The sequence below is a fragment of the Coenobita brevimanus genome, chromosome 60 (assembly GCF_032717465.1).
Source record: "Coenobita brevimanus isolate Jiangsu-jjx chromosome 60, ASM3271746v2, whole genome shotgun sequence".
Taxonomy (NCBI): Eukaryota; Metazoa; Arthropoda; class Malacostraca; order Decapoda; family Coenobitidae; genus Coenobita; species Coenobita brevimanus.
This window is the reverse complement of record NC_137013.1, coordinates 28,454,563-28,478,605: the sequence shown is the minus strand read 5'-3', so window position 1 is coordinate 28,478,605 and position 24,043 is coordinate 28,454,563. Positions and strand designations below refer to the sequence as shown.

The following is a 24,043-nucleotide window of genomic DNA, read 5'->3' as shown; positions in this document are numbered from 1 at the left end:
GTGTGTGATTGAATGGAAGGAGGTGTCATCGAGACTGATGTGGGTGAAAGCGAAATTTGAACGTGAGTTGTGGGTGTTTGTGAGTGCATTTGGGCCTGGTAGTGAAAGGGACGAAGGAGAGAGGTAGTCTTTCTGGAATGATGTTGATGAGTGTCTGCAGAGTTTTGGAGCGAATGTGAATGTGGTAATGATGGGAGATCTGAATGCTAGAGTGGGAAATGTAGCAGTTGAAGGTGTAGTTAGCATGCATGGTGTGCCTGGAAGAAATGAAAATGGGGAACGAATGATAGGGATGTGTGTTGAGCGAGAGATGGTGATTGGAAATACGCTGTTTGAGAAGAAAGATATTTATAAGTATACATGGGTGAGACAGGAGGGTGGAAGGGTTGTTGATAGAGCTTTAATGGACTATGTGGTTGTGTCTAGGAAATGTAATAGGAAGATTGTTGGATGTGAGAGTTGGAGGTATGTCTGACCACTACCTGGTAGAGGGAAAGTTAAGAGTAGGTAAGAGATGGGTGAAAGCTAGGAGGGTTAGATATGGCAGGGAGGTTTTGAAAGTGAGTTGGATAAAAGAGAGAAAAAGATAGAGTATCAGGAGAAAATGAAAGATGAGTGGAACGCAGTGAAAGATCAGGAAAATGGCAGTGTGGAGGAGGAATGGCAGTTGTTTAAGAGTGCTGCGGTGGGACATGCAGAAGAGGTGTGTGGTGTGAGACGTGTGGGTGGTGGTGTAAGAAAAGGAAGTGAATGGTGGTGCGAGGAAGTAAGTATGGCTGTGGCTGAGAAGAGACGTGCATATGAAGTGTGGCTGCAGAGGAAGGATGAGATGTCATATGAAAGGTATAAGGAAAAGAGGAATAGGGCAAGAAGGGCTGTGTGTGATGCTAAAGTGGCAGCAGATGAGAGGTGGGGTAGGCGGCTGACAGAGAATTTTCAACAGAATAAGAAAATGTTTTGGAAGGAGGTGAAAAGGGTGCGAAAGGGAGAGTCTGGGAAGGAAGAACGAGTAAAAGCAGAGGATGGAAGGATGTTAATTGAGATGGATGCAGTAAGGAAGAGATGGGCAGAGTATTTTGAAAGATTGTTAAATGTAGAGGAGGAAAGGGTGGCTGAGATTGTGGCGGATGGAAAGGTGCAAGGAATAAATGTGTTGGGAGAGTTGAATGATTCTTTGATCACAAAGGAGGAAGTGGAGAAGGCAGTAAAGGAGATGAAAACAAGGAAAGCTGCAGGTATGGGTAGGTGTGCTGTGGAATGCCTAAAGGGTGGTGGAGTGACTATTGTTGACTGGTTAGTAAGATTGTTGAATGTGTGCTTTGTGAAAGGTATGGTGCCAGTTGACTGGGCAAGTGCTTGTGTGGTCCCGTTGTATAAAGGCAGGGGTGATAAGTATGAATGTACTAGCTTTAGGGGTATAAGTCTGTTGAGTGTTGTAGGTAAGGTTTATGGCAGAGTGTTAATTATGAGAGTTAGAGAGGGTACAGAGGGAGTGATTGGTGATGAGCAGTGTGGCTTTAGGAGAGGGAGGGGATGCGTGAATCAGGTGTTTGCTGTGAGACAAGTGTGTGAAAAGTATTTAGCGAAAGGCAAGGATGTGTTTTGGGCATTCATGGATTTAGAGAAAGCTTAAGATAGAAGTGATAGTTGGCCTTGTGGACTGTTTTAAGATTGTATGGACTTGATGGTAGGTTACTAAAAGGGGTGAAAAGTTTTTATGTAAATAGTAGAGTGTATGTAAGAGTGGGAAATGTTGTGAGTGATTGGTTTCCCGTGAGAGTGGGGCTGCGACAGGGATGTGTGATGTCGCCTTGGTTGTTTAATATTTACATGGATGGAGTTGTAAGGGAGATGAATGCAAGAGTTTTAGGTGGAGGTCTGAGTCTGGTGAATGTTGATGGTGGAGAGTGGAATCTGAAGCAGCTGCTGTTTGCAGATGACACTGCACTGGTGGCTGATTCAGAGGAGAGATTCAGACAGTTGGTAGAGGAGTTTGGAAGGGTGTGTGAAAGGAGGAAATTGAAAGTAAATGAGAATAAGAGTAAAGTGATGAAGTGTACAAGGTTGGTAGATGATAGGGGGATGAATATAGTTTTGAATGGCGAGTTGCTTGAGGAGGTAGAGTGTTTTAAATATCTAGGGTCACATGTTGCTGTGGATGGAAGAATAGATGCAGAAGTGAAGTTTAGAATAAATGAAGTAGGAAAGGTGCTGGGAGGAATGAAAAAAGTGTTTAGATGTCGTTCGCTTGGAATGGATGTAAAGAGAAGGCTGTATGAGGGTGTTGTGGTACCGACTGCGTTATATGGGGCTGAAACATGGAATATGGGTGTAGCAGAGAGGAAAAGTTTGAATGTAATGGAAATGAGGTGTCTGAGGAGTATGTGTGGAGTGACGCATATGGATCGAGTGCGAAACGATGAAGTGCGAAGGAGAACTGGAGTTGTTTGGGAGATGGCTGGTAGAGTTGAGCAGAGGGTGTTGCGATGGTTTGGGTATATGGAGAGAATGGATAATGAGCGATTGGTGAAAAAGATAACTAGATCTGATGTGAGAGGTGTAAGGCTGAGAGGAAGACCACGAATAGGATGGATGGACAGTGTGAAGAGAGCGCTGGATGCGAGAGGGATGTCTGTTGAGCAAGGAAGAGTGGCTGTGCGTGACAGAAATAAATGGAGAGAAATTGTGAATGAATAAGTGATGACGCAGCCCTGAGAGGATATTCTCCCGCATTTGGTCTGATCAGCAAGTCAGGTCAGGTGCGGGTAAGGGGATGGGTCTGTTATGATGTGGCAGGGGTAAACCAGCTCTGCTGTCGGGCCTTGCGCAGATGTCACTGATTGCATTGCGCAGTTGACCCTTGTGCAGTGTGGTGTGGTGAGGATCTGTCGGCTCTCCCCTTTGGAGCTAAGATGCGGATGAATGTGTTTGAATGGATGAGTAAATGGGGAGTGTGTCGTCCTGTCTCGGCTACCTCCCTTTCCTTGGGGGAAGCAGCCTAGGTATATAGATAGATAGAGATATATATTGTAATGCTAGGTGAAAAAGGCCCGACTCCTCGGTCCTAAAGCACCTAACGTGTAGCGGGGTCCTTTTTCGAGACCGGGTCTTAGTGCAATAAAGAGAGGCAGGACACAAAAACTTCAGGCAATAACCTTTACCCGTATATTACCACAGTCAGACACAGGACAAAAACAGCAGATATTACAACACAATATATGACAAAGAAATAAAATCTTAACGCAGGATACTGGCTTAACTGATACCGAAGCCAATGCAGTAAATCTAGTGCACAGGTGTACCGGGAATATAGGCGCGCGTGGGAGCGCTGAGAGTGAGTCTCACACGGGGGGAGGGGGCGAGGGGAGTGACTCGCGGCGGGTCAGAACAGAGTTATAGTAATATTGGGAGAGAGTAAGTATTATTAATTCAAACTTAGTATTTTCTAATAGCAAAGGGGTTTTGACAATTGATTCTATTCCTCGTTTACATTCACGCTAGCTGCTGGGAGGAGATTCTTAGAAAGAGAGAGTGGAGGACACTGCGAATTCACTGTCTTTACGGTAATACAAACGGGAGAATATTATTAACACTTTCTCTATTGTTTTCTTGCAACAAAGGACATGGGTGTGTTTTACTACCGAGAATTTCTCGGGGGAATAGTCTTACTGGTTTTCTATGAGGGCGTCACTCGTGAGTCTGATTCACCAGAACTTAGTTTCTGCGCTCGTCCTTACTCATCCACCCGTGATTTCACTCGCCCCGATATTTAACATACATTAAGTCACTGTATCACTGTAACACTGATTCTGGGGCAACGTCACACTTAACATAAGTCAATTCACTAGTTCTGGGGCAACACCACACTTAACAGGATTCACTCATATAGTGGGGATGGCGGGGAGACACACAGGCGACAACTCTGCCGGGATAGGGGCACCGCCAAGGGAGGGCGTGCCGAGAGGGCACGGGACGACTCGCAGGGGTGTCCTCTCGCGTCCAGGGCTGCAGGTGGCGAAGGAGCCCGCAGTCTCCGGGCTAGGTTCAGGGGTGTGGCCCTCAGGACTGGGGCCAAACAGGTCCAGAAATCTCTGGCTCAGGTCTCGGCCGGAGGTGGAGGTCTTATGCCACCTCGTGGGCGTGGAGAGTTCTCACCCTGGCGTCCTGGGGAGGGTCTAGAGTGACTGAGGACTGCGGTCCCCATAGTCGAGGGGCGCCATCAGGGAGGGGCTGCGGCACCGACCTGAACCAGGGTCCATCAGGTGGATCTTCTCCAGGGCCAGGCTTAGGGAGCGGAGGCCAGGGGAAGCCGTGAGGCCTCGCTGGGTTTCTCCGGTACTGGAGGTTCAGGCGTCTGCCTCACGCTTGGGCGATGACACTAGCAACACCTCTCTTTGGCCGTGGGGCCCGGCAATTGGCCGTGGCTGCCCAGGGGTGCAACTATGAGGTGCGAAGGCCTGGCAATTGGCCGTCGCTTGAGTGGGGGAGTCAGCGCACCTCTGGACACCTTCAGAGCAGCAATCGGCCGTCTGACGAAGGCAGGAGCGACAGTAGGCCGTCTCCTTCTGCCGGAGGGAAGAGTGGCAGTAGTCCGTCTCAGAGGCAACACCTTCGGAGCAGCAATCGACCATCTGACGAAGGCGGGAACGGCAGTAGGCCGTCTCCTTCTGCCAGAGGGAGGAGCGGCAATAGGCCGATTTGGGGGCAACACCTTTAGAGCGGCAATCGGCCATCTGATGAAGGCGGGAGCAGCAGTAGGCCGTCTCCTTCTGTCGGAGGGAGGAACGGCAATAGGCCGGCTCGGGGGCAACACCTTCGGAGTGGCAATCGGCCATCTGACGAAGGCAGGAGCGGCAGTAGGTCGTCTCCTTCTGCCGGAGGGAGGAGTGGCGATAGGCCGACTCAGGGGCAACACCTTCGGAACGGCAATCGGCCGTCTGGCGAAGGCAGGAGCGGCAGTAGGCTGTCTCCTTCTGCCGGAGGGAGGAGCGGCAATACAGTAGGCCGACTCAAGGGCAACACCTTCGGATTGGCAATCGGCCGTCTGACGAAGGCGGGAGCGGCAGTAGGCCATCTCCTTCTGCCAGAGGGAGGAGCGGCAATAGGCCGACTCGGGGAAAGCACCTTCGGAGCGGCAATCGGCCATCTGGCGAAGGCGGGAGCGGCAGTAGGCCGTCTCCTGAGGGACGCTGTCTGGAGCTGATTTAGCAGCTCCACTCCTAGCTGATCCAGCAGTCCCACTCCCCGAAGGTAGTGTCCTCCTCCTGCTAGGGTGACGGTGCGACGGCTGGGTGTTATAAGGGCGCACGGCCCGGGCTGCTTTATACCGTTGTCGCACGGTATCCCGTAGTTCGGCTGCGGCTACTCCGTGGGGTCCGGGTGGGGGTGTCGGTGCGTTCCCGGGGGCACTATGCTGGTCGTCACTCATCTCGTTTTCGGGGGCACTATGCTGTTCATCACTCACCTCGTTTTCGAGGGCACTATTCTGTATGCCACGCATTTCATATATATATATATATATATATATATATATATATATATATATATATATATATATATTACCAAAGGACCTAACGACCTGTCCTCCTCTCTAGCTTCCTGATTAGTCAAGCAGTTTAGGGGGGTGATGGGGTCATTCCTGCATCGGGCACTGATTTTGCAGTAGAGCCATCGGGGTCCAATGAACCCCTGTTGCCGTTCGTGTAGGACACTGCAATGACTGCAGTGAGCTGGGGGTCAGATAATTGCCATAGATTATCGTTCAGTCTACCTTCTAAATATCTTATTAGTTGCTTTTATGCTCTAGACTTATGTAAAACGTATATGAAATGTCCACATGACGTGTCCCTTAGACATTAGGCAAATAATTTATGTCATTATTTGGCTATATACAGATCCTTGTAAGATCATATTTGGCATGGACTACCATTCTGTCTACCTTCTAAATGTTGTGCGAAGTATATAGACCAACATGGAACCCATAATTTATATAAGAAGTAATGTGTATATGGATGGGGTTATAAAAGAGGTATAAGGTAGGGCAGTGGATGCTGAAGTGACCCCAGTGAGAGAGGGCAGTGTTTGGAAACTCCCTGTACTGTTGTTTGCAGATTATACTGTGCTGTTAAGTGAAGATGAAAGGGAACTGCAAGGTTTGGTAAATGAGTTTGGGAGGGTGTGTAAGAAACAGAATCTAAAGGTTGAATGTAGGGAAGAGTAAAGGTATGGTCTGCGAGAGAAATGAAGCCACTGAATGTACAGTGAGGCTGGATGAAGAGGAGATGGAAAATGTGAGTGCGTGTAAGTACTTGGGACTGACGAGGAGAGTGTATGTGAGTGAGGTGGAGGGGGGGAGAGGGAGGGGGAGCCCGAGGATGAGATGGAGGGATGGAGTGGAGAGGTATATGAGAGTGGGGGAGGTGTGAGCTGGGAAGTGGCTTTGGACAGGACAACATTGTGGAGATTTGTTTATGGCCATCCTTTACAGGATTGAGGCGTCTGGCAATAGATAGACAGTGTTATGCAACATCTTCAAGGGTCAACTTCTTGTCCCTTGGACACGAGCAACTGATCTGGGGTTCCCTTCGAGACCGGGTCTAGAGCATGCAACTAGAGGAACACGGCATAAAAACTCAGGTCAACCAACCTTACACTTATATTGCCTTAGTAACAACACAATACTGAACACAATATTAACAATATACACTGTACAGGTAAAAGGTACAATAAGACAGGTGGATTCTGGCTTGGGCTGCTGGGGTCTTGGGTTGCTCACAGGTGTCGGCCAGGTGTGGGAGGGGTCTCGTGAGGTGTGTCCTTCCGCAGGAGGCACGGGATCACTGCCAAGGGCTGGGTCGTCCGGAGTGGGCTGCTGGGCGGCATGGAGAGAGGCCCTTCCCTAGTGGGGCCTTGGTGGGGAGGGCGGCCCTTGGGACTGGGGCCGAACAGAGCAAGCAGGCACACTTATTTGCACCTGCTCCTGGAGGAGGACTGCTTGCTTGTGGGACTGGGGAGGTCATGCCAGAGTCCTGGGGGCGCCCCTGGGTGGCTGGGGGCTGCGGTCTCACTCGGGTCGATTCGCCGTCAGGAGCTGCCTGCAGCGTCCCTTCCTCCTGGAGTCTGACAGCGAGGGGCGTCATCGGGGTGCTGGCTGCAGGGCTCGAATCCCCAGACTCACCACGGGACCTTGCCAGATCTCCTCCAGCTGCAACTAAGCCGGGGAACTGCCTCTGTGAGGAGAGAGAGAAGGGGGTTCCGCTCAGCCTCTGGATGGATGGTGAGGCAAACAAGGGATGTCCTCCATGAGCGGAGTCACAGGGGCAGCAGACGAGGGACATACGGTGGCCGATCCCTCCCTGGCGTGGATTGTGGCTGTCGCTGCAGGTCTGCCCTTCTCTGGGGTCATAGCAGAGAGACATACAGTGGCTGATCTTTCCCTGGTACGGACGGTGGCCGTTACTGCGGTACTGTTCCCAGCGGAGGCTGCAGGTGAAGGGCGTACAGTGGCCGATCCCTCCCCGGCGAGGATGGTGGCCATCACTACCTGCAGGGGGGTAGTAGCTGAGAAGCGTACGGTGGCCGACTTCTTCCGAAAGCGGACAGTGGCTGTCGTCACGGTGCTACCTGGGACTGTATTGCTACAGATCCCACCGCGATCCTAATGAGTGCTGGCCCAACTGGAGTGTAGTCTGCTGGGACAGCATTCTCTTGTCTGACTCCGTTGAGGGGAAGAGGGGCACAAGGTAGTGGGGGACATAGGCCCGTCTTGACTGGGCCCTTCGCGAGCCCTATGCGCCTCCCTGTGGTCTCCCCCTGGGGTGGGTGTTGCAACACCCTGTCACTGGTTCCTCCATGGGGTGGGTGTTGCACCACCCCTTCTGTAGTCTCCCATTGGAGTGGGTATTTCTGGTAGTAAGATGTATATTACGACACGTCCTTTGAAAACGAAAAAAGTATGAATTATTTGTTTTGTCATTTTTTACTTCCTAGTTTGTAGTTGTTTTCCATTTGCTTTTTTTCTCCTTTTCTTTACAAGAGGTGTGATCATACCTGTAGATGTCCAAAGAAGGACCACTAAAAAGGATATTTTACTTTTAGTTTTTGGAGAATAGAGGTTAGAATTAGAATATGTATATTTTTTTCATACTTCTTCTTCAAAAAACTGTACAAAAATTATTTTCCATTAAATTTTCTTTCATTTGGTCTTAAACCAAAGAAAATAGTTTAAGTTACTTGTATCCCTGGGTTGCCTGTAGCATAAGAAAAACCAAGGTTACCTATCCAGGGTTAAATAATAGTCTATTACTCTCTTTTTCCCTCTCCAGCAACATCCTTCTGGGTTGGGGCACGGAGAATGCCTCATACTGAACGGTGGGAGTGGCTGTCAGGGAGGCCAGTTCAGCAAGATGAGTGGAGGACTGGCAGACCCACCAGGATTGCAAACCAGCCCTGTGTGATGCTTGACAGTAGGACAAGTTATAAGGCCAGCAATTACTACTGTGGGGAAAAATATGCCTTTGTCTGTGAGGCCAGGCAGGACTACCACTGACTTCATCAAAGCAGTGCATCTAGGTTATAAAGTACTTAATTAATTTGTTTACTGTTAAGTAAGTATGTAACATTTGGAGTGTAGGTACAGTAGTGAGTAAAGGAAAAGTTCACCTACTATTCCACTGTGTCTGTCACACTTTCCTCCCTTACACATTATATTAAAGAACTGTCAGTGGACAGAGATAGTGGCCAGCAGAAGGAAGTGTGAAACAGAAGTGATGAACTATTAGGTGAACCTGTGTCCACAGCTGTACACTCAGTCAAAAGTTACTATCTACAGGTACTCACACCCATCTACAAGCACTGAGGTTGTTGTTTGATCAAAAGTTGGTGAAGAAATGGTGGTCTTGGAGTTTCATTAATGGTTTTTGTAACTGAACATGAGTGAGAGCTAATGACTTTAAGTGTACAGTCCTTTCAAGAAAAATTATGATACATTTGCAATCAATAGTACCTTTATGCCATTTCGGAAATGTGTTAAAACCTAAAGAGATTATGTTAAACTAAAATATACTGTTAAGGAAAGGTTGGAATTTTTTTTCAATAGTTCAGAGCCTATGTTGTTTGAAAGTTTTACTTAATTCAGCTGTGCAGACTCCCTTATTTCTTTAGGTGGATGTGGTTTCCCAATGCTGAACAAACAAGCTAGCATTATCTAGGGTGAAAAGCCTAGACATGTGAGCCTAGAACAGTTGTATGTATGTATTGTACCAGCCTGCTGGCACATGCCTGACATAAGCTGGCAGTTCTACTATCCATGTACATATTCACGTCATGTTTTATAGATCCTGAAGGGCAACTGATCCATATATTTCAGGAACATCACTTTATTATTGGAAAAGTGACCTTCCTCCATCCAATGCCTCATCCATGGATGCAGATGTGGAGGGCATCTGGGCCAGTGAAAAGATTAAAACACAGTCAGTATCCAAGACATGGCTGTTACACAATAGTTAAACATGCTATGTTTCTGTTTATAAATACTGTTACTATCATGTTTTGAAATACCTCCACATCAGCAGCTGTCAATAAATATAACATATTGAACTATGTACAGTGGGAGATTCATCAAAACTGAGGTACACAATACTTATCTAGCAGGAATCACAAATAACTGCTGATGGTAAACACATCTAAAATAAGACTGAAGATACCACCTCCAAATATTGGCATTACTGCTGCCTTAGATTTATGTTGCCATATATCAACACCTTCACTCAGATGATATTTTTTTAGTTTATTCCTACTACCCCAAAATATTTTTATTTAGGTTAAAGATGAACTCTTGTAAGTAAAGGGGTTAATGAAGGCCTTTCAAGTCTGAAGAGTATCCAAAGCCAAATAAAACTGTTAAGTAGTAAGAAATGAATGGAAAAATGCATTAACACATTGAAGAGGTTAAGTTTTTTCTTTTTCCACATTAACTTTTTACCCATTAAGCATTACAAAACTTTCTTATGAATTCAATTAGTTATTAATTGTTAATTACTCTTACTATATACACAATGAGAACTACCGGCAATCTATGATTACATTCAATGTCAGTAGCCTCGTTGCCTCTCCTGCTTCCCTCTCCATGGTTTTTGAAAATCTGTCTGGTGAATATGCACCAAGCAATACTGATGACACTGATCTATGGTCAGATAAATTCATCAGTGTTAGTTGCTATTCACTAGACTAATTATCAGTGATCAGTGAAGAAAAAAGCATAAGAGGTGATTGCTGTACAATAAACATATTATGGAACAGTTATCTAAGACACAAGGGGCAGCTGTATGTCCCTTGTCAGTGTGGTGTCAGGAATATTATTAAGTTATTAAACACTTATATATTATTTTCTGTGTTTCTAATTCAGTTCATTGGTACAGTCAGAGTAGTTCATCATTATTATCGTCACCATCACCAACATCATTAACAGCCGCAGCAGCAACAACATCACCATCACATCATCCTGAGCTATATTTTCCAGTCAGTGGTGCAAAGAAGTAGGGTTCAGAAAGAAAGAAAAAACATGATAAAAGAGGAACCAATCAACAGCATGCTCTGTGAAATGGTCCAGAAACGAATCCACTCACCATCCATGCCCATAGATTCCTGGCTCTAACCATCTGTACATGTTTTATTTGTAGATGCATTTTTACCTTACCAAACAATCAGATACTGTCAATCTGATGACTGTCAAGTTAAAAAGGGGAGCCATACCCTTGACATATGCTCCTCCGTACATAATTCATCCAAACAACTCAATCCCTCATATCCCTAACCTTGTCAACGTACATATCTTGCTTTCCTACATACTCATTGATCATACACACCCACCTCCTTTTTGATGTACCATGCCCTCTTCCAACTTCAAGTATAGAACACCACATTCTGACAGGCCTTGTAAATCACATTATTTCTTATATTATCCACTCTATGCACTCCACACACACTCCCCCCCTCAAAAAAAAAAAGAAAATAAAAAAACTCTAACTCTTGACTTTTCCTTCTCAATTCTCAAGCTACATCAGTCTCACACTCACACATTCATCTCTGTTTCACACAACACCAACACTGCATACCTTGCACTCTTGAACACATTCTCTATTTCCACTCTCTTACATTCATCATTTACACCTCTTACATTCTATAGCCATACAATCCTGTCTATTTTTCAAGGGTCCTTGACAGATACAGGACCAAGGTCCAACACTTTCTAAACCTCTACCAGGGATTAAGAATAGAGTATGGGGGAGCCCTACTCCCTGCCATCATATCCTGCTTGGCCTTCAGACCAGCAGGGACTATGGGGCAATATTCTTTCTCCTCTACTCCAGGGGTCATTTATAATGTTACCACACAAGTTGGTACGTGTAAATGGTTTCCTGGGTAACAGGAAAGAACTTGGCTTGTCATTAAATGATGAATCGTCTGAAAGTAACAATACACTGAGTGGATGCATGATTTGTATCCCCATCAATTTCATTTTTTTAAATTATATACACTATACCAGTACCCCAAGTAATGCATAATGATGATTTGTAGCATTTATTTTTTTTAATAGGGTAGATGATCAGGATACTCCCATTGGTGGCAATACATGACTGAATTATTCCAGTCATCTCTTGGGGATCAAATCCATGCAAGCTTGTTGCTTTGACCAAAGCATCCTAACCACCACACCACACAAACGTCAAGAAAGAATGGATATCGCAGACTAGAGGAACATCGGTGAAAGTGATATCATCCATTAAAACTGAAGTGAACTATGGATTCCTTGAGCCAGGTATCAGAGATCATATGGCACTAAATCGAAGGAAAGAGACATACTGAGCAATGTAACAGAAAGAGGAAAGGAGAAAAAGATATTGACATGAAAAGGTAAAAATTCAATAAAACAAAGATAAGAAGCTTAGACACTGTAGATAAGCTAAGATATAATTCCCCCGAAAGATATAAATGCATAAATAAATAAAAAGGAGGGAAAGTACAAGATTAAATGTTGCATAAAAAGACTGGGAGTTTAAAACAACAGAGTATTAGAAAATCCACAGAAAAGACCCAAGATTCATTTAAAACATCTGCTAAAAAAGAGGGACAGCTGAGACAAAGTATAAATGGAAAAGACTGACAACGAGCAGCACTAAAGAAGGCAGCTGAGAATGAAAAACTAACAAGTTCACATCACAATTAGAACAGTGGAGGAGGATCAACCATTAAAAGCTGTAAGGTTTATGCCAGAGTTTAATGTACACTGTACAGTACAGTAAGTCACCAAGTAAATGAACATCATCAGATACTATACATTACTTGCATAAAAAATTATAGTAAACATTAATTCTTACAAATTAATACTTAAATAAAATCCTCTCTAACTTTAAACCTCTCATGGTCAAGGCAACTCTGCTATTCTAATCCAGCTAATGCCAGACAAATTTAATCCAGCTGAACAGAGTTAGAGTGTTAATACTGGTACCATTAACCATCTCATAGCTGGGGCAATTCTATTATTCTGATCCAGCTGATTTTATTCAGCTGAAAATGAGTCACTGAAATTTATATTTTAGCACTGGTACCACTAACCCTCTCATGGTCAGGACAACTCTGGTACAGTGGCCTCTCCCCCAATGCTGTTGTAAGATCAGACAACACTATCTTACTGGACTGATTACATAATGGGCAAACAATAAACCTTATGGGGAAAATTACTTAGGCCACACAAAACTATAATTTAAGACACAAGAATCCCTAGAATGTTGAAAACAATGACTGGCAAACACACAAACTTGTAATCTGGCATAATGAATAAGGAAAGATAGTTGTTAAAAAACAGTACTGTCCAACACGCTACTGTATCATGGTGTTAGTACACCAGCAAGGATAATGAGACCAACATTCAATGATGTCACCTCTCCCAGCCAATGCATGTTCCCATTGGCTGTGGCACCTCTTAACTTCCCAGAATAACAGTCCCCCCCCACTCCAAAACTCCTCAGATTTCATACAAATATGTTGAAGAAAACCAGACTAAACTAATTTCTTTTTAAACAGAATATTTTGAGTGTTTACCAAACTAAAGGTGATCAGTACTAAATCTACCATCCTGAATGTGATTAGTACTACATCTATCATCCTAAAGATGATTACAACTAAATCTACCATCCTATAGGAGATTAGTACTAAATGTAGTGTACTACAGACGATTAGCACTAAAGAAACGCACGTTGGATGCAAGGCCACTGTATTTTCATCCAGCTAATGTGAGATGATTTTATTTGACTGAGAGTAAGTCACAGGAGCCTGAATGTCGAATGAATCACTACTAAGCTAAACAACTGTGTCTACATGATTGTCAATACTGCAGCTTTGGTACCGAAATTCTGTACAGTTACTATTATGCAACATAAACCACTTCAGTACAATGACCTCTTTTATCTTATACTGTAGTTTTTTTATGACCAGACAGTTTTATTTGGCTTAGGAAGACCTCTGGTAGCTAACAGAAAAAAAAAAAAAAAAAAAGGCTATGTACAATTTCTTGCAATCCTTTTATTACATGGCCTCTCTTCCTATATTAATAAAACTGTCTGGTGATGAGAAAAAAATGTCAGAATACTTAAGTAAAACATTCAATACACTTAATATTTTAATGAAGTAACTTATTTCCTGAATAATTTAAACAGCTTTCAGGATAATCCAAATACCTTTCAAATTATTAAACATCCTTAATTACATATTTGGCAATATTATTTTCTTCACAAATAACAACCCAAGCTATGAAATATACTGTATATGTTTACAAAAATATCCATAAATACAAGAACACTGTACAACCATATAAAACATCATAACTTAAAAAAAACATACTTTCATTTCAGTCTTCTCAGTCTCCCATTGCACTGCTTTTCAAGGTCCTTTTTCTTTGCTTTCAGGACCCTACCTCACCCCATCCTTCAGTGGAAATATGAGTTCATGATGATGATGATCAGAATGATTGCTCTACCTTTGTTTTCTGGACCCAACCTCACCCCATCTTCAAGTGGGAAATGAGGTCAGGGTGATGATGAAATAACAGTGATTGATTTACTTTCTATATCTTTGAAAATGATAATGCTATATGTACATGGTACAGCCAGTGGGATGGAGCTGAAAACAGTGAAGGCTATTAGATGAAGGAATGGACACTCAACCCCTTCCATACAACAACCTATTTTTCTCCTCTCTTCTGGCTACAGAACAGACAAAATGAGGAAGCTTACGATTATACCCAACTTCTGAAAAGTCCATCCTAAGCTTAATACTAAGTTAGGATGGTGATGATGGCAATGATACTGTAATGATGATAAAAAAAAACAGCAACATAGACAATGACAATGATGAGTATGATGATGACAATGGTGATGACGATATAGTGTAAGTCAGCATTTATCATACAAGCTGTGAAGTTTACTGGCTTTCATGGTACTTCACTTTAAAGCTATTATCTCTCGACAGGCACAGCACCATTAACAGTAAATTATCTGAAACTATCATTACATTGGCTTTCACGACGATCATATTCAGCTTAAGTAGGATTTCTGTAGCTTGAAAAAAATAAAATAAAAATAAAAAGGAATAATAACCCCTAAACAATGATGAAATTCTTTTATGTTCTGGTTACTATAAGATGGTTGCATTCAAAATCTGAAAGACATCTCACAGTGAAAGGTAAATTACTGTTTTTCCTTAATGGCAAGAAATAGGATTAGGATGATGATGATGATGCTAAATTTAGATTAAAAACAAGTTACTCGCGGTAGGTGGAGGCACTCACCATCCACTCACTCGATGTAGTGCTGCTGTCAGGTGTCTGCCCTTTCCTCTCCTCCATCCTTCTTTCCTTCCATCCTCTTCTGTCTTCCCTTCCTTCATTCTTTCCTTGTCCTTCTGCCAAAGGGTAACTTTACACTCCCTCTTCTGTCTTTCCTTCATTCTTTCCTCTTCCTTCTGCCTGTGGGTGACTCTACACTGAATGACAAGCCAAATGGTTTCCTGTACACCAGGAAACTATTTACTATGCTGGGTGGTAACCATATAACCAAATTTTGGCACTTGGTGGTTTGATGGATAATTATTGCGCTCCAGGCAGATTGAGCTGGTGAAAATTTATATCCAAGGGGTGGTTGGGGTTGATTGCTCATGTAATGCCACTCAGGGATGAGTGAAGCTGGTCACTCTTATCGTAAATGTCGGGACCAACTGCCTAGCCCCGGGCTCCAACGCTCCTCGTGGAGAACTGTGGGAGTGTTTGATGGATGGATGGATGGATACAGTATAGTTGTCATCCAGGCAAATGTTAAAAATATTGTAATTCAGAGGGTTAGTGAGATGATGTGTATGGGTAATCTGTGGTGGTTTGGACGTGAGAAGAGAGTTTCTAAGAGTATTTGGATATAGTACTAACCAGGCCTGAAATGAGAAGATAAATGTAGTGTGATGTTCTACAATGGGACCTCAAGGTTAATTAGGGCATTTGACCAGAAGCTGCAGAGACTGGAGAGAGAGAGAGAGAGAGAGAAAAAAAAAAGGGGGGGAGGGCAAACATGGCACTATGTCCACCATAAGCCTGGTTTTAAATTATGAGCAGTGAAGGCACACATGAATGGTGCATTCATTTAAGCATTCTGTACTCTTGAGGAACATTAGCCATCACTGATATTCAAGCCAATAAAGATACAAGCAGGTTCAGGTGGGCTTTCAGTAGGCCACTCAGGTGGGCTTTCAGTAGGCCAACCAAACATGTGTAAAGGAACTACTACTACATTTTATATATATATATATATATATATATATATATATATATATATATATATATAAATAAATGAAATTTTATAAAACAGGACATATTCATTACTGAAAGTAAAATATATTTGTAATATTTAAATACCATACAGTGCAGTAGCATAAAACAAATACAGTATCGACAAAGCCCATATGATGCATACAAGATCAATAATAAAGGAGAAGAGTGTACAGGGGATCCTCATTAAGCCATGATTGCTTTCTCTGTTATATCACAGATCACACCCAGAGGGTAACCACAGTAATCATCAGATGTCATTATGGATCCAGGACTTACAATGCTGCCATAGTCACTGCTTTTTGTTAAGGCACTAACCTACAAAACCTTCACCACTACGTTTCCTTTTCCACAGTCATATTTGATGGTGATGGTGGTGGGTGCACGAAATATTAAAATGAATTATTATAACAGTTACCATGGAACATTTAGTAAGCAACATATCCTCTAATAAAGCTAACGATTCTTTTGTTTAGATGTATAATGGCAACTGTAAAAGCAATCCAAAGCGAATATATGATTGGCTGATATTCTTACAAGAATGTATAGTTTTTGAGTAACACATATCACGTTATCCTGCAATACTCTGATAACTGTAATCAACCCTTATTTTATAAAAAAAATTCTCATTTAAAGAGCACAGTTTGTTACATTTATACCAATATTCATATCTTAACCATTTTAGTATGAGGCCTTTCTATTACATACTTCATATCCTAGGCCCTGATTCAGCTTAGGATGGACTTTCTGAACTGTAATATATATATATATATATATATATATATATTACACAGTAAAACCTCAAAAAAACGGACTTCAAAAGACAAGAATTTGCTTTTATTGAAATCAAGGAGCAGACCAGACTAAATTCTTATACTGTATATCGGAAAGAATCTGATAATGCCAGAAACAGTCCGGACTACCTGACCACTTCAGCAAGGTTCACCACAATAAGGTAAATAAAAGACATGTTTATCGGTGTACAGCACAGTATTATTCCTGTGAGAAGAGTGGAGAAATTGCAAGCTAGTGAGAAAATGACAGAGTATAAGAGCATCGTGGAAGAAAGATTGGGAAGGTATGAGCTAGAGCAGATGGAAGGGGTGGAAGACGTATGTAAGATATTCACGGAAGAGATAGGCGCAGCGTGTGAGGCGGTTTGTGGAGTGAGGAGGAGATGCAAGGGTGTGCAAGGGACAGCATGGTGGAATGATGAGGTGAAACGAGCTGTGGAACAAAAGAAGAAGGCATATAGTGAATGGTTAGCGAGTAGAGGTGGGGGAGATGAGAGAGAGAAGAGAGAGGTATATGTGAGCAGAAGGGAGGTAAAGAGACTGGTGAAGGAGAGTAAGAAGAAAGTGGATGAAGAGTTTGGGAGGAATCTGAGTGTGAAATGGAAGGAGAGTAAGAAATTGTTTTGGAAGGAGGTAAAGAAAGTAAGGCAGTGTGAAAGGGGAAATAGTAGGGGAGTGAAAGATAGGAATAATAGATTGTTGATGGAGAAAAGAGAAAAATTGAGGAGAAGGAAGAAGCACTTTGAGGATCTGTTGAATGTAGAGAGTGAGAGCAGTGCGAGTATAAGTGGTTGGGGAATGGCTGGGAGAAGAAGAGATGAGAGGAGGGAGGAAGAGATCAGTAGGGCGGAAGTAGTGGAAGAAGATTAAGTTGGGAAAGGCCCCAGGAATTGATGAAGTGTGTGGTGAAATGCTTAGGTATGGGGGTGAGATTGTTGTGGAGTGGATATGGAAGTTGTGTAGATTGGCTTGGGAAGAGGGAAGGGTTCCAGAGGACTGGAAATCAGGTATAATTGTTCCTTTATACAAAGGAAACGGGGAGAGAGAAGTATGTGGTAACCATAAGGGTATTTGCCTTCTTAGTGTGACTGGTAAAATATATGGTAGAATACTCATTGATAGTGTTAGGCATATGACAGAGGAGCTAGTTGGAGAAGAACAAGGGGGATTTAGGAAGGAAAAAGGGTGTGTAGATCAGATATTTGTTCTAAGATGTTTAGTGGAGAAGTATCTAGAGAAGGGAAGGAAAATGTATGCTGCCTTCATGGACTTGGAGAAAGCATATGACAGGCAAGGTATGTGGAAGGTATTAAGAGTATATGGAATGGAGGGGAAATTGTTGAGTGCTGTGAAGAGTATGTACGAAGGAGCTAGGGCTACGGTGTGAATGGATGGTGAGCTGAGTGAGTTCTTTGATCTCAATGTGGGACTGAAACAGGGTTGTGTGATGTCTCCATGGCTGTTTAATATATACATGGATGGGGTTGTAAAGGAGGTGCAAGGTAGGGCAGTGGATGTGGGGGTGGCTCTAATGAATGAGGGTGAGATTTAGAAGATTCCGGTGTTGCTGTTTGCTGATGATACAGTATTGTTGAGTGAAGATGAATGGGAGTTGCAAGGTTTGGTGAATGAATTTGGGACAGTGTGTAGGAGGAGGAATCTGAAAGTTAATGTAAACAAAAGTAAAGTTATGGTGTTTGAGAGGAATGAAGTCACAGAGTGTGCAGTGAGGTTGGATGGTGAGGATATGGAGAATGTGAGTGCATTCAAGTACTTGGGTAGTGTGATGAGTAAGGATGGAACTTTGGGGGATGAAGTGCATGAAAGGGTACAGCAGGGAAGGAAGGTTGTTGGTACACTGAAAGTGGTGATGAGAAATAGGGAGGTGAGAATGGAAGTTAAGAAGTCACTGCATGATAGTATTGTGATCCCTACCCTGACGTATGGAAGCGAGGCGTGGACCTTGCAAGAGGGGAACAAGTCAAGAGTGAGAGCAGTGGAAATGAGTTACTTGAGAGGAGCATGTGGAGTGACGTGGAGGGACAGGTTGATGAATGAAGAGGTGAAGGAATGTTGTAGGGTGGATGTGGATGTGGTTGAGAAGATTAGGAGAAATACACTGAGGTGGTTTGGACATGTGAATAGAATGGTGAATGAAAGACTGACTAAGAGGGTGTATGTAGGTGAGGTGGAGGGAGGGAGAGGGAGGGGTAGACCGAGGATGATGTGGAGGGATGGAGTAGAGAGGTATACGAGGGAGGGGGGTATGAGTTGGGGGGAGGGTAGTCAAATGGTGGGTGACAGAGCGACTTGGAAGCGTTTTGTCTGCAGCCACCCTTTGCGGGATTAGGGCGTCGGGCTATAGATAGATAGATAGATTATTGTAGTGAATGTTTAATAAAGTACAGTACTGCAATAGTTGTGAAGAGTTTAAAATCAGTTGGTGTGATCCGGACTAATGTCTGATACATCGGAAAAGGTTCAGGTTAGCAGGAGGAAGTCAAGATGTCACTTTTATAAGAATTTCGCTCGCTTTTTCCAGAATGGCTTGGGACACAAGTCAAGAGTGAGAGCTGTGGAAATGAGTTATTTAAGAGGAGCCTGTGGAGTCACGTGGAGAGACAGGCTGACGAATGAGGATATAAAGGAACGTTGTGGTGTGGATGTGGATGTGATAGGAAGCGTTATGAGGAATACACTGAGGTGGTTTGGCCATGTGGAGAGGATGGAGGGTGAAAGACTGACAAAGAGAGTGTATATGAGTGAGGTGGAGGGGGAGAGAGGGAGGGGGAGGCCGAGGATGAGATGGAGGGATGGGGTGGAGAGGTATATGAGAGAGGGGGGTGTGAGTTGGGAGCAGGGCAGTGAAATGGCGGGGGACAGGGCGACTTGGAGGCGATTTGTTTGTGGCCACCCCAAACGGGATTGAGGCGTCTGGCAATAGATAGATAGATAGCTTGGGACCCAATTAGTCCATTATAGTGAGGTTCTACTGAATATTTTAATCTGAGAAAGCTCCCTAACCCCTTTAAGCTCAGTCGATGTACAATATAGACACACTGGAAGATGGATCTTCCTTGTAGCCAGAGAAACTCATTCCTACCTCAAAACAATGACTTAAAGAATTTTATGCAATTATGACAATGTTCAGATTGTAGGAGTGCCTTATTTCCCTCAGACAAAAATAAACCAACTACTGTGCCTTTATTAATTTCTTCTGTAAGAGGTCTATCCTAAATGAGTGAAATCATTACAAGTTGCAAAAATGAACTAAAATCAGGCATCATCATGCTAAAGAGGTTAAACTGTGGAATTCCTAATAGAAAATCGTGATGCAGAGATGCATGAATCTGACACAATGCTCATTCCTGATCAGTCATGTCACTGAATTTGTTGGCTCCCTCACAAAACTGACCAGGAATAAAGTTTTGTCCCTAACTTGTGTTTCTCTGCATCACTGTCCTGTAACTGTCCTAATGTCTCGACAAACAGTCCACTTATTCACAGTGTGTTTTAGAGGGCAATGAAATGAGGCAGAGGTGAGAGACATAAGATCCTCTAATCTGTGGCTTTTCATTTGTTGGCTTAAGAGACTTTCTTCCACCTCTTCCTTTCCAGTTTATTTCTATAACTGGAAGGTTTACATAGTGTTGTATTGTATGCTATTTGTGCAATCAACTTCAGTACAATAAAGATATAACTAGTGTAGGTGAATAATAAGCTGATTATGAAATGTAAGTCATTAGGGTAGAGGTGCTAGAATGTCTCCTAATCCCACAAGATATAGTCCTTTGTAATGACACAGGAATATGGGCATTGCAATGTTCAGCCATTAAATTACAGAACAACCTCATACCTCCTCTATTACAGGAAGGTGGGGAGACTGTGCATGCAGCTTCATTTCTTCATAATGTAATTACAGTCCCTTGTTATTTACGGGATTTTTTTTTTTTACAGGTTTGCTCACTCGATGTAGTGCTGCTCTCAGGTAGCTGCCCTTTCCTCTCTTCATTCCTTCCTTCTTCTTATGTCCTTCTTTCTTTCCTCTTCCTTTTGTCTATGGGTGACTCTACACTGAGTGACAAGCCAAATTATTTCCTGTACACTAGGAATCCATTTACTACGCTGGGTGGTAACCATATAACCAAACTATGGCACCTGGTGGTTTAGTGGGTAATTAAGGCACTCCAGATTAAGCCTGTGTCGATTTATATCCAAAGGGTGGTTGGGGTTTATTGCTCACGTAATTGCACTGAGGGATGAATGAGGCTGGTCACTCATCTTAAAAGTCAGGACCAGCTTGTCTGACTCCAGGCCCCTACATTCCTCATGGGCCAACACAGGATTAGATGATGTATGTATGTATGTATGATTATTTGCTTCCCCCCCCCCCCGGTGGAATGAATTTCAAATTTTGCGCTGTGAAAGCTTTTGCACAACTGTTACGTGTCGCACTCACAAATTGCTGCACTCCCTTCAAAGTCGACCCTTATCACACATGTTGTGCAACTGTGAGCTGTAGCCAGTGTCTTGTGCACTTTTACTGGGGAATTTAGGTTCCATGGCATCCCCAACCTGCCTCTGCAGTCTAGTATTGCTGCAAAAGTGCCTAAATGAAAGAAGGGGGTAAGTAATGGTTTAAGCAGCGGAAATACCTTATCAATTTAGTTCTTCCACAATGTTTTCTATATTTGCTAATAATTTTTAAGGTGGTAAATGACTGTTTTCTGTTTACTCTGTTTTCTTGTTGATTACAGTATATTCATGTTTTTCATGACGCATGTTGTCTCTCAAGCGTAACTGTGGCGACTTACTAAAACCTACTTATCTAATGAAATTTTTTGTATGGTTATTCTAACATTAAATAACAATAGCCCAGCCTCACCTGACCTAAATTAACCTAACATTAACTTAATATTAACTACCTAACAAAATAATATATCCTAACCTCACTTCCTAACCTAACCTAACCTAAGGCAGTGGCTCAATCGGTAGAGAGGTGGCCTGCAGTTCTACCAGACCCAGGTTCAAATCCCTACTGGGGCAGGGAACAGTTTAAGGATTTGAATTTCATTAAATCAGACTTTACTGATCTACCAGAAGACCCGCCGACATGTCGTAAAAATACCCCCGCTAATACCAAGACACCAGTCCTGTATGAGACAGCCCTAGCATGTATTCAATATGGACGGTGGGTGTTAGCGCCGAAGTGATGACATGTAGGGGTGTTTGGCATGTAGAAGGACTACTGGGCCTTGATAGCAGGCTGTAAAGCTTATGCCCAGAGTCGGAAAAAAAAAAAAAACATACCCTAACATTAACTAACAGCTTAAGCTAACTTAAACCTAACCCAAACTAACCTAATCTAACCCAACAAGTATATTAATTTTGGTAGATTAAAGTAAGTGCTTGTTAGTGTCCGCCATTACACCAGAGAAACAACATCCGTCAGGAAAGCAAATCATGGATAAAAAGCAAGTGGGAAACAAAATCACCATAAATCAATTATTTACCACCTTACATATAATCAGAAAAATATAGAATATGAACTACAACAATAAGACGCAAATTGGTAAGGTCTTTTTGACTAGCTGAAAATGCAGCTTTGCCTGATCATCGGCATCACCACGCTTTCATCTCACAATGACCATCAGAAGCACAAACATCTGGGGAGGTGGGGAACAGGAACGAGACGAGGCAACAAACATTACATGCCACAGTACTGTACTCATACAGTACAGGTGGTCCCCTACTTACAAACAGTCAACTTACAAATTTTCGACTTTATGAATTTAGAATCGTACTTCAAAATTTGAGTGTTGATCTTTTTCCGGGCTAGCGATATGCAGTACGATGCAGCGGCAGCAAGCTGAGTCACTTCCAGTCTGCTTGGGGAATTGTTAGTGTAAACAATTTATGCTCCGATGCTCTACAGCAAGCATTTTTTTGGATCCCCCCCGTACCTACGTTGTTTTGAGCACCCATCATGTCTATGAAATACCCTTCTGTCTCTCCTGCTACTGGTGAGAAGAAGAGGAAGACAATTGCTTTAGATGGCAACTTGTCCTATTTTTGTTGTGATGGGGAATCATCCTGACGAGGAATTGTAAACCAGCCAATAATGGCCATCACATGTGAACTTGGACTTTCGCAATCAACAATCTCGGTACAGCACTCAATAAATAACATGAGATATTCAATACTTTATTCTAAAACAGACTCTGTGTTAATGATTTTGCCTAGCTGTAGGCAAATGTAAGTGTTTTATGCATGTTTAACCCGCCCCGTCCCGTCGACGTATGGGTACGTTGCAACATTTTGTATTTGCCAGTCCCGGCGACGTACTGGTATGTTGTGCAATTGCAAGGTCCCTAATCTGCACAATTTTCAATTTTCGCGTGTGATTTTTCATATGTATACACGGGACACCTTCCTCTATTCCTCTACAAGATGCCAAGCAGGGACAATGCCTTACACTGCATAACCTCCCCCCTCCCCCCCTCACGCCATTGTCTCGGCAATAACCTGTTACCAGTGACCTGGCCAGTATAGATATTCAGGGCCAGAGTGATTCCCCAATCGAGGACAAAGTGGAGGACAAAGTTTACATAGCATTAGAAGAAGAAACAGTCAGAAATAGTGATCAGGTAATGTGGCAAAAGAAGGTCAGGTATGGTGATTAGTTAGTGAGTGGAACAATGCTTATAATGCCTATATTACTGCTTGAAAACCAATATACTCTCATACTACATATAAATTCGTACCAAGTAAATAAATAAATACCGTTTATGAGTTGTGTGAAATAGTTACCCTCCCATAGAACTCGTTTTCTTTGGTGCCAGCCTGTTAGAAAACCCAGTCAGGTAAGGAGGTACTCCTACCTAGATCAAGTTTTTTAAACCTCAGGTGATTTCTCTATGAATTTTCGATGTTTCTCACCAAAAGCGAAGGTTTTAGCCAAAAAAAAAATTTTCGAAAATACCTCGGGATTGGGGGATGTCGGAGGTGCGGGAAACCTCGGGACGTGACGGGTTAAGGTAGGTTTGGCTAGGCTATGATGTCTGGTTGGTTAGGTTTATTAACCCGCCAAAACCCGACATTTTTTTTCACCAATTGACTCCCTCCAATCCCTGCAGATTTTAGAGAAGTTTTTTTTTGGCTAAAACCTCCACTTTTTATGAAACACTTAAAATTCAGAGAGAAAGTGCTCAGTTGAGTTTAGAAATACGGTAGAAGTAAGCGTACCTTTACCTTATTACCTTGTTCTCTCTGGCCAGGCTCGAGAGAAAACGTTTTCTATGGGACGGGTAGCTATTTTTTTTTTCTTTTTTTATAAATAACAGAATGGAGGAAGGAAAAACAAATGAGTAAAAAAAAA

General features: G+C 43.1%; 1 protein-coding gene across 2 annotated transcripts in view; it reads left to right on the top strand.

Moving 5' to 3' along the window:
- Window positions 1-10,344, top strand: part of LOC145403192 (uncharacterized) — a 29,146-nt gene extending 18,802 nt beyond the window's left edge. For both annotated transcript variants that reach the window (XM_080275006.1, XM_080275005.1), the window contains one exon: window positions 8,325-10,344. In XM_080275006.1, coding sequence (XP_080131132.1) covers window positions 8,325-8,548 — 224 coding nt within the window. In that variant the 3' untranslated portion in view covers window positions 8,549-10,344. The remainder of the gene's footprint in view (window positions 1-8,324) is intronic.
- The last annotated feature ends 13,699 nt before the right edge of the window (window positions 10,345-24,043 follow it).